General features: G+C 33.8%; 1 protein-coding gene across 1 annotated transcript; it reads right to left on the minus strand.

Annotated features, from left to right (window-relative positions):
- Nucleotides 1–24: 24 nt before the first annotated feature.
- Nucleotides 25–2,006, minus strand: LOC125229342 (bifunctional lysine-specific demethylase and histidyl-hydroxylase NO66). The gene has a single exon (XM_048134162.1). It carries the CDS (start codon nucleotides 1,819–1,821, stop codon nucleotides 55–57), a length of 1,767 nt encoding a protein of 588 aa, XP_047990119.1. The 5' UTR covers nucleotides 1,822–2,006; the 3' UTR covers nucleotides 25–54.
- Nucleotides 2,007–12,206: the final 10,200 nt, after the last annotated feature.

A 12,206-nucleotide genomic window follows, 5' to 3' on the forward strand; every position in this document is an offset into this window, starting at 1 on the left:
CAAACCCAATAAATAAAACAAGAATTAAAAGCATAAATTCATGACATAATTTATTCAATCATCTTCAATGGTTTCTAAAGGATATTCAGTCATAACGAGTCCGCGCCCCCACAGAGCATCTGCTATATTCAACTTGTCAGAATCATTAGGTACATCTAGATTTTCTACTGCCACATATTTAGGATATGATGTGATGAGTGTCTCAATTGCAGGTGCCATGTCTTCCTCAATCTCAAGATATGGTAACTCATTGGCATGGTACTCCAAAGAATTCTCAGTGTAATAATACAATCTAATATTCTCTTCCTCGGAAACCATTCTTAAGATATTTTTACGCAACAGCCTGATTTTAGTATCAAGGCTGATCTCAACTCTGTTAGTGACTTTTCCATCATCAACCATGACATCAGTGTCTCCATAAACTGTGACAGCTTTTTCTAAGTCTGTTAAAACAGGGGGAAGAGCATCATGCTGAAAGTTCTTATTCATTTGATCCACAGCTTCATCAATTGGCAGATGATCTTTTATTTTATCAAACAGGGATACAATTAGTTTCTGAATCTCTTTTCTTCTTGGTGTTTTGAGGTCAGAATTAACAAGCCCAAAGTTGTCATAAATATCAAAGGGCAGACCTCTTCTTAGCTCTACATTTTCATTTACAGCAAGGTGGAGGGCTGCTGGAATCATTTTTTCAAATAAATCTGCCCAAGAATGTTTCTGATACATACTGACCGTTATGTGAAGAGAGTGTTCTCCATCTATAGTGATTCCCTGATGTATAAAGCCCCTAGGGAAGTAGAGCATATCTCCAGCTTCCAAAGTTACTTCCATTATTGGTTGACCTATTTCCTCCTGCTCAAAATTTTTTGATGATACCCTTGGCAAAACTTTATTATCTGAGAGGGGCTTATAAATGCGCCACTGTTTTTTCCCTTCAACTTGTAGAATAAAAGCTTCAATATCATCATAATGTGGGGCAAAACCTTGGCTATCAGGTGGTGTTAAATAAGCATTAGCCCCTACAAATGAATTAAAGAACTCTTGCAGTGTAGCATTAAGAAGGTGCAATTTAGGCATATAAGTTTGCGGATTTAACAATCTGATGCTGCAGCCATTTAGATAAAAATCCCAAACAAGGTGTGGGTGGGCCCTGCCTTCCGGGTTATGAGTTTCTCTCTTTCCATCAACGTAGGAAGTAATATCAATGTTCTTAGTGAACTGAATATGCTCGTTGCGAAGCATATCATCAATGAATGGAGTAGACATGATTTCTTTGTAATATGCAGGTTTCTTCCTAGCAATGTGTAGTGGTTTCTTTTCCCAAATTTCATTAAGAAATTGGTCGGGGTTGTATGGTGCAATCATCCACTTGAATACCTTAAGGCCTTCTTCTGCGCTATCGGTCACGACTGGTGTGAAATCGAATGAACCATCATTACTGCAGTTACTACAATCACTACACTGTGACTGGTTGGATACACCGCTGATAGAAGAATTAAATTGCTGACTCACATCAAAAGCTGGTACAAGCTCAGGCACATCCTCTATATCATCTTCACTTTTGCTTTTCTTACTTTTTAAACTTTTCTTAACCTCTTTGTTTTTCTTATTATGTACATTTATCTGAACTATTTCTTCGACATTTTTAGACTTCTTCTTTTTGTGGCTTTTTTTCTTCGTTCTTGTTATAATGTTTTTTGTTTCTTTTATCTTCTTTTGTTTACGTTTGAGTTTCTGGGCTAAATTTTTTGGTTTTGATTTTTGATCGGGTTTTCGGTTAGCGCTGTAGATCGCAAACGCTGATACTGGCGATTCTTCCATAGTGTTACTGTTAGACGGCAAATACCTTTGGAGAATTAACTGTACTGTACTTGTATTCACTATGTTAACATATCATAGAACTTCAATATAATAAGAAAATCTTAAATACGGCAGTGAACAATCGAACATGCCCAACTCAATGTTTTTGAGGTTATTTTAGCATGCGTTTCGTTCATTGTGTACTTATTTTGTTACTGTCAAATGGTTGTTTTCGAGTTTAATAACAAAACGTTTTTGACAGGGTTCATATTACAACAGACTATCGTACTGGATTTTATGTAGCTGACAAACGACCGCACCCATCCGATTTTGGGATTTTTTCACGTACATGAGAACGAGAAACTTCCTAGAAACTAGAAACAAAACTCTTCCTCGCAGTCAAGAATATTATATACCATGGATATTGCGTGCCGAACATTACGTTGAAGCCAGAAAATTTGACCTTGAATTACGTCACGCCGGTCTTGCATACTAATTTGTCAACCGCCAATAAGGTCCATTTCTATACCACTCTGCAGTTACTTTGCCTTACGCCACAAAATACGGTACAGTTTTTACCAGTGGTAAACTACTGGGATTTTTTTTTCAGAACCGTTCCAGAATAAGAGCGTGGTGAGTGTTGCAACACGAGGCTTAAAATATAACTTTTCTTTTACTGACACCTGTATTTATTAAAAAATGTTTCAGTCACTTTAAACTATCACAATAATATTTTGGTAGTAACTACTGGGAAAACTAATCCCAGTAGCTATCAACCCCCGGTGTGGTAATTAACAATGTGGGAAAATCCCAGTAGTTAGGACAGGTAAAAACTTGGTGGTAACTAGTGGGAATAGCCACAAAAATATAAGGGAAGTATTTGTCAATGGGGAAATAATGAAATACTAGGACGTTTTAAAACAGTATCTTTATTTTTAAGCGCCGCCCCAAATCTCAAGGAAGGTGGTTCTCAATTCGTACGTATTTCAATTCTCTTCGCATGTATATATATATATATATATATATGTATCTCAATTTAATGTTTATGCCACGATATCTCCGTCGTTACTGGACCGATTTTTAAAATTTCTTTCTGTGTCATAATCTTCAGGCTTAAAGTGCAAATCTGCAAATTGTCGAACCCTCTGAAACATTTCCTTTTATCGGTACAATCGACAGCCAACGCTGCCTCCTTCCTTCATCTTTTGGAACACTGAAAAGTTTAATATTATTCATGTTAATTGTAAAGACATAAACAATAAAGTTGGTATTATTATACTGTGATATGAACTATGAACATAGAAACCGTACCAAGTTGATAGATTTAGCTCCATTCAATAAGAGTAAATACCATGCAAGAAAAAAGATTGGTCACCCTAGTCGTAAAACCACACATAGCATTATTTTTCTTTAAAGGTCATATTTATCGTTCTAAACCTATTCGTGGGAATTTTGATATAATTTGAGACAATGAAAACAATATAATGATAAGATCGCAGTCATTTTTGGAAAAAAATCCAGGTCGTGTGTTAGGTACTTTTTCATCACATTTGCTGTTTAAAGGTTTCATTGCGTCTACGTGTACTGAAAAATAATGTACTATTTTATTCCCAAGGGAGTAATGAATTTAGTTTTAAAAATTAATACAATCCGTACAATACTTCAGGCAAAGGTGTTTCAATCAGCCAAGGATTTTTTTCGCACAACTAAAATTTGACTATTAAGCTATTAAAAAATATTATACGATATGAAAAATGCATTTTATTTATGATTTAAAGTTATTTCAGTGTGTTTTACATTTATTTTGTAAATTTCACGTAGATAAATCGATATAATTTGCAATGGCAGGAAATTGTGACCTTCTCGATTTGCGCTTGACCGCGTTGCCATAGCAATGGGCAGTACAACACCGCCATTCATTGAAGGTTTGGCTGGCTTTATGATTTCTTTTCTCTGTGTTTTCCTCTCAAATGTGATGAAAAATATATTGTGTAACTCAGGAGGTAAGGATTTTGTAAACTCATGTCTATAACTCTCTCCAGCCTGCGGCTGTCGCGAGTTATCAATAACACTCGTTGACAAAATCCCCCTTACCTCCCTTGTTGCACAACAAAACTATAGTGCAGTACCTAAGAAATCCTTGTCACTATAAAAAGGCTGCAAATTTGAAAAATGTAAGGCAGTGATAAAATATTTGGCCAGAGCTTTATTTTCTTTTATATAGGTAAACACTGAACAGTCACTAAAGAACAGGCTTATTTTTTATAGCAATTTATAGTACGTGTGACCACCACCATTAACCACTTTAAAGGGCTTACAGTAACGCCAGCCTTACACAGTCTGAAAAATTCATAGAACTGAGAAATTCAGAACATTTACTGATGCTGGGGGGCGATTTTTGAATCTCGCATACGGGATTTTGTCACTAAAATACTGGTTGAAAACGGTGACTTGCTGTATTATTTTCAGTGACAATTTTATTTTCTGAATTCGAACGCGTGAGACTCAAAAATCGGCCCACTGGCCTTACACAGTCTGAACCAGATAATTCTGAGGAATTCATAAGCTGAAAAACTCAATGTGTATAGACTGATTCAGATATTTCAGACTGTGTAAGGCTGGCTTAAGTGAGAAAAATGTTATAGGGTGCATTAGGGTAATTTCCATCATGTCAAGATTCCCCTTTAGAAATTACCCGAGCATTTCTGTCATTCGAAATTACCCTAATGCACATGTAGGGCTAAATGTATATAGGTTCTGGTACTTCTCAAGTTTCATTTATTTTAATAGAATGTTTGTGCAACATTCCCAATTGACCTTCTAAAATAATATCAGCAAATGCTTTCTTAGCATAAAGTTGTTGAGTCCGCTCCATTTTCCGAAGGTCTGCAGCGCATGCCATTGCCCAATAGTAGAATTCATCCCTGACTTCAATTACATTTGGATATTCTGACACTGTTTCTTGTTCTTTAAATTTGATTAATTTTAATCTTTTTTCTGAACTTTCCTGGAAAACATATAGACTGGATTTTATGTACCTATATTAAAAAATCCATCAGTACCTAAATAATATAATTTTTAAGAAAAAAAAACCGCCGCTTTTGGGGTTCTGGTGAAAGGAAACTTGCGAATGATGGATTGTGTAGGTATTTTTTAAAACTGCTTTTAATGTAAATCTTTAATACCGCCGTTAAGGTTTGAGGAGTTTCCTCAATTCCTCATGAATCCGATATCCGATTATAAGAAATCGAGCTTGACAAAATTTGACTAGAAAATCCAATATGCTTAACACACATAACAAAGAGAACAAATCTCCTAACAAATAAATGTCACTGTTCTGAACTTAAATGCATGCTGTTCTTATAAAAATACCAAAGTCACTATAAGTGTGCCGTTCACATTTGAGGAGTTCCGTTCTGATCATCATCAAAAGTTCCATTGCAACAAATGTTACTGTTCTGAACGTCAATGCAAGCTGGTCTTATAAAAATACCGACGTCATTATTAGCGTGCAGTTCAGATTTATGGAGTTCCGTTTTGATCTTCATCAGCAGTTCCACTGCATCAAATGTCATTGTTCTGGATGTAAGTGCACGCTGTTCTTATAAAAATACCGAAGTCAGTATAAGTGTGCCGTTCAGATTTTGAGGAGTTCCCTCGATTTCTCCAGGATCCCATCATCAGAACTGGGTTCTGATTATAATGGGACCAATCTGTATGCATCAATAAAAAAAAATATATTCAAAATCGGTCCAGTAACGACGGAGATATTGTTAACAAACATTAAAAAAAAATACAGACGAATTGAGAACCACCTTCCTTGAGATTTGGGGCGGCAGTTAAAACGGACCTGCCGGGCTACTGTAAAAGTACAAATTAACTTGTGTATGCAATTATGCAGCATGTCTCTAATCTCTATAGATTAAAATTATTATAATCAAGTATAGTCCTGTTGCTAATTAAATGATCGCATACAGCAAAAATCTATAGATCAAGCAAAATTACCAGTATTACCTCAACATTTGTTAGTTCTACATCTTCATCACTTTCATCATCGATCGTGAAACTTTGAGCATCCAATATAGAATTTTCACAAACATTCTCTGATGATTCATTATCATACAGGAATTCCATTTCATGAAAGTACCATAGTGAAGGTGTGTATGATTCTGAAGCAGCCATTGCATTAAGGTGATTTTTTTTTTATGGGATAGGAGGCAAACGAGCAGACAGGTCGCCTGATGGTAAGCGATCACCGCCGCCCATGGACACCCGAAACACCAGAGGTGTTGGAGGTGCGTTGCCGGCCTTTGATTAATGTATTTCTTGAATTCTTTACGGTGATTTGTTCGCAAAACGTTAAATTTCTTCCTAACATCTTCTCTGGTCGCTTCGGGAAACATTTCCCTGTACAACAACACAGCATATGCCTTTTTCTTTCTTTCTCGGTCATAGTAAACTTTGCTTTTTACATTCCACAATGATGGTAAACTACGGTATAGTTGAATACATTCTTTGATAAATTCTCTCTCTCTTAATTTTGCCGCCCTTGTCGCCATAAAACTACTCGTAATGTACTTTGTTCATAAATTAATTATTGCGCAATAAATAATCTACAGTCACTGTATAAGTACAAACTGTGTATATATTACATTACTAATGACACAAAGTGAAATACCTAACTCAATATAAAAATATTAGATTGTCCAACTAGGGCATAAAGTGACGCATTTTACCCGAGGCAATTTTTTTACCAAAATAGTAGACGAGAGTAAAAACATTTATGCCCTTGTTCTTTGTACACTCTGCTATTCACTTCGATTGCGAGGAAAATAAATTATAGTTTTCACGGCAATTTAGGTAGGTAAGGTTTTTGAAGATAGGTAAATAAAATAATGTTTTTTTCTGGTAGGAAACGTTAACGATTTTTTATTTCGTATTATTTAATTAATCAATAACACGAAATAAAAATAAAAAAGCCACCTTTCCATGATCGTTATAAAGTATTCTATAAGAAATAGTTATTTGTTATACAAGGGGGCAAAGTTGTATTTTAACGCCGATGTGGAATTGAAAAACGAGCAAGTGAAAGGATTCTATAGTTGAACCACGAGCGAAGCGAGTGGTTCAAAATAGAATCTTGAACTTGCGAAGTTTTTTAACACACGAAGAAGTTAAACAAACATTTGCACCGTGTGTAACACAAAACTTTTCCCACACTATACTAGGAAACTACAACGCAAAACATGCGTTTATCAAATGCTTCAGTAGTTCCACAGGTGGTAAAACATCTTTATCACTAGATTAATCCACTTTTATCAATTTTAAAGCAGAACATTTGGCTATATTCAAGGTCAAATTACTTTATCCACTAGTGGATAAAATGCAATTTTGCTATCTGTTTTAAAGGAAAAAACACTGTTTCAGCTGGTGAGGGGAAAAATATATTATTTGTCTGTCTTCAAAAAACATTACCTATACCGTAGTATCTTCTTAGTAGTTTGTGCCTATACCCAATTCCCGCCAACTAACTTTTTAATTTTTTTTTTTATTTTCAACATGTGATCAGAGTTTCAGACGCTTGGTTTTCTGCCAAGTCAAACATTTCGGAGCATCTATGAACGACTATCGACTCCTTATTTTACGTGATTTACTAAATTTAATGACAGAAAATACGGAATTCTAATAAATTGTAGCAAAAATAAAATAATGTAACAAGTTTTGTTATCAACAATTTTATTGACCAATAAAATTCTCAGTAAAATTGTGCAATATGTTTTAACTGTTTGGCTGTTGAGACCGATTACCTTAGATCTTAGAAGAAAATTTTACTTTTATGCTCTAGAGCATAAAATACGATGCACGACATAAAGATGCACTTTTTGAGCATGAGAAGTGAAATACGATACAAGTGCGTAAAAAAGGAAGTTCGAAACGAGTGGCGATAAATGAAAACACAACCGAAGGGAGTGTTAAATCTAGGTACAAGAGTTACAAATTTCCTTTTCGCACGTGTATCGTACGACGTATTTCAGTACAGATGAATCTCCGAAGTTTCGATCTGACATATATATGACGGACCACTTCACTAGTGCGTAAAAAAACACCATCTGTACTGAAATAGTATTACGATCATGGATAAAGGAATTCCTCTATGATTACCATACAAGTGCGAAACGAGTGGCGATAAATTGTGTCATACTTTCTAGCGGTGACATGGTATCCTACGGAATCAAAAGTCACATCAAAAAAATGTACTAGAATTGTACTAAATTGTACGCTTATTAAAAAAAAATGTACTACACGTATTTACAAGAAAACAGTGATCAATATGTCACCGCCAGGAAGCATACTTTCTAGCGGGCGCTATCTATTTCACTATGTAACAGTCCAGTTTTGCAACTTTCTTGTGAATCAGAAAATATGTACGAGAATTGTACTACATTGTACGCGAATGAAAAAACTACTTGACTTATTGTAACTCTGAACGGTCATATTATATAATAATAATTATGTACGGTAAACGTACATATGTACGGAAAATACACGTGTGAATACTTGGGTAATTCGCAACTACGTCGATCTTTTAACACCCCCTACGGTTGTTTTATCAGCACTCACTGCCAATTTTCTACCTTTCGCACTTGTACCTGATTTGTATCGTAATATACTATTTAGGGAACTTGCAATAAAAGTGGTGTTACATTTCAAGCTGGTTTATTTATGAATTATTTCAAGTAGGGTAAAGATTGGGGTCTAATTTTTTGCAGTTATCCACTTAAAGCAATTTTATTTTTTGTGTTATTGTTCTGCACTAGTTTATATACGTGTCTATTCTACACAAAAATGTACCTACACTTACGTGAATTACGATTAGGTATATTTTGTTTAATTTATACCGTAATAATTACTATTTAAATCTAATAGATACTTGCCGTGACCAATCGACCATCATCCAGGCGTTCATGGGCAATTTTAAAGATGCGATAGACGCAAAATTTAAATTTCTGATCAAATTTATAATTTCATTGCCCCGTCTGGACTGGCCTTTACACGTCTCTTGTACGGCAACTTTTAAATCCAGTACAACTTTTGATTCTTAACTTTATAAAACGATTTATTTACTTATTTTAATTATATAAGTCTACTTATAAACTTTGTTCGCAACTTTTGAAATGAAGTCTTTCAACACAGTGAAAATAGTAAAGTTCTAATTTTCATAACATGGATTACGTAGACTTTATTTTACAATCATAGATAGCTCCCTGTAGAAATAGTTCTTATAAAACACTAAATTCCTATTAATTAAAACAAATGAAAAAAGTAATTTACCACAAAATAAACCAAATAATTTTTTAAAAATAAGATATTAATTTTCGTAATTTACTACAAGGCTTCTACAGCCAATTTTGCGGCTATTACACGACCGCACGCCCCCAAATTAAATATCGCATTAATAGATAGGTAGCTTTCTTTCCACGAAGTTTTCGACCTGGGGCCCATTTCTCGAACGATATTAGACTAATATTATTAGTCCACGAACTGTCGAATCGTATAGGTTGCCATGACAACACACTAATATTATTAGACTAATAACTTTCGAGAAATGGGCCCCAGTTGTTTTTATTAGTGCTTAAAACAGTTTCTTAATCTCTACAAAAAAAAAAAGTAGTACATTCTGAAATTAGGTACAATAAATTCAATGCTATGTTGTGAGGACAAATCTACGATAACTGCAATATTATTTTTTTTAATTTTGCTCAATAGTAGATTTTACACAACATAGTTCAATCACTCCAGTAGGTCTACTGCGAAATGTAGATATTTTGCGGTAGGTTTACAATAGGTATCCATTTAATTTGTTTTGTCAAATTATACATGATCGGTATGATCAGATGTTAGGTATTACATTACTTTTTATACTTTTAAAGTTATTTACGGTTTTTTAAAATAAAAAAAGACACTGCTAGAATAATACCTACATATGAAATCCGCGAATGAATCGACAAATTCCAATCCTTCATCTATTATTAAGATTAATAAGATAGATGCGGCAAATCATAATTTCTACTCGTAGTAGTTTACCTACGTTATATATTCCGAAAATAAATTTAAATATTGTTTCTACTTTCTTTTGTAAGGTCATAAGTCAACAATATTGTCATTTCGTTTCGATTCATTTAACGGAATATGCTATTGCTACGCTTACCGTACTTTGTGGATTTTATAAATAGTGAATACATTTGATATTAATTTAATCAGTCACAGTCACACTAGATGAAAGATTAAAATGCAAATAGAAAATTAATGATGTTTAAGCGAAAAAGGACCACTTTATGTATTCTATGTGGAGAACACCATCTAGAAGGGAACTCCGTCTACAAAATCGTTCGTCGCTTTTATTTTAACTCTTGTCTTATACATATTAGGTTCTACTCCACCCATAAAGGAAGACCTCTTTGCTTACTGTGTCTGAGCGACATATGAGGGGAGAACTGTTTAATGGGAGTCAGCGGGCAACAATGGTAGTCAGAGTTACCCCATTTCTACAAATGTATTACAAGTATTAAAAATACAAGAGTTTAAGTCATTTAACGGGTTACATTCCCACATTCCAAATTCGTACCTACATGATATATAAAGAATCGTGAACTAATTGCCAATTTCCGGTACAATAAAGCTTCACTAAACTGGTTACCTAAATAAGAAATTACAAAATCTAGGGATTAAAAACTTTTAGCTACGTACAAATTAATTGCGTTATACGCCACAACAATCTACGTTTCTTATTTATTATAATTCAAGAAATAAAATAATATATAATTAATAATCAATAAATATTTTTATATTTATTCTTTTTTTATAATCTCAGACATATTCTACAAATTATTGGTCATCTATCACACCGAATTGATACGTACGTTACATGTAAATAAACTTTAGGTATATAGGTACAAGATATTTTTCCCCTCACTAGCTCGGAAACACGTGTTTTGTCCTTTAATACCAGCGGGTAAAAACGCATTTTATCCACTAGTGGGTAAAGTAATTTGACCTTGAATAAAGTCAAATTAACTGCTTTAAAATTGATAAAAGTAGGTGAATCTAGTAATAAAGATGATTTACCACCTGTGGAACTACTGGATGCAGTGATAAACGCATTTTTTGCGTTGTAGTTTCCTCGCTATAGTGAGGGGAAAAGTTTTGTGTTACACTCGGGTGCAAATGTATTTTACTTCTCGTGTGTTAAAAAACTCGCTTCGCTCGTGGTTCAACTATAGAATCCTTTCACTTGCTCGTTTTTAAATTCCACACTCGGCGTTAAAATACAACTTTGCCCCCTTGTATAACAAATAACTATTAAATTTCGTGTAAATACGAAATTATGTATGTCACGTATTTATTATAATTTGATTTACTTGCCATTATCTGTTAAACACTGCACATGAACACGGTGTACTTTTAACCAGTATTAAATATGCTATGTAAGTATTTCATTCAAGGTCAAAAACTCTGCTCAGAATTTTAGTCAATATATTTGAAAAAAGAAAATTTGAGACGACCGACAGTGTTTGATTAGGATTTATTATCGATTTTTTTTAATTACCTTTTTAAAATGGTTTTTTAAAAATGGTCGAATTACTATTCGATTTGATTCACATGTTCAAGCTACAATGATATGTATTTAAATATTGTAAAGATTGTAAACCGTATACATTAATAAGACTGAATCAAATTGTTCAGTCTATTACTGCTATTTTTATAGCACATAAGGGTAGTGTGACAACTGTCCATTCCATTGTTTTATTAGGATGAAAAAGTTATATGTTTATTTCGATTATTTTTATACAGCGTTCGTTAGACTATATCTGTTTTGAGCAAAAAATTACGTGTTAAATAAGTTCGCACTACCCTCTTACACAGAGTATTTTTTGAATCAATTTTATCTGCATACAAAATCTAATGTGAAAATAGAAAAGTGCGAAAATTTGTTATATCCTTGTCAGTCTTAACGTGCTCAGTTCAGCTAGTTTCACCAGCGGTAGTGATATCGATGAATTTCCAAGGGTTCATGTTGTTAAGATTTCTTGAAGAGGACGGTTTTTGATATAATGCAGTGAAAACAAGTGACAGTCGTATGCAATATTTTAATTGGAGACTGCGCAGTCAAAATTAGAAATGTAGTCGTCGATAGCTGCAATTTTTGAATATGTAATAGGCTAGTTTCCTATACTTAAAATATTTTATGAATTTGGACAGTGGTTTTGTTTAAACATTTTCTATTTAATAAGTCACAGAGAAAGATATAAAGTAAATGAAGACGTCACTCCTCAGTATTTCATAGTAATTCCATATTATCAAATCGTTTTGACAGTTCTTAAAAAGAAGTCACATGTTTTTAACGT

The sequence above is a fragment of the Leguminivora glycinivorella genome, chromosome 9 (assembly GCF_023078275.1).
Source record: "Leguminivora glycinivorella isolate SPB_JAAS2020 chromosome 9, LegGlyc_1.1, whole genome shotgun sequence".
Taxonomy (NCBI): Eukaryota; Metazoa; Arthropoda; class Insecta; order Lepidoptera; family Tortricidae; genus Leguminivora; species Leguminivora glycinivorella.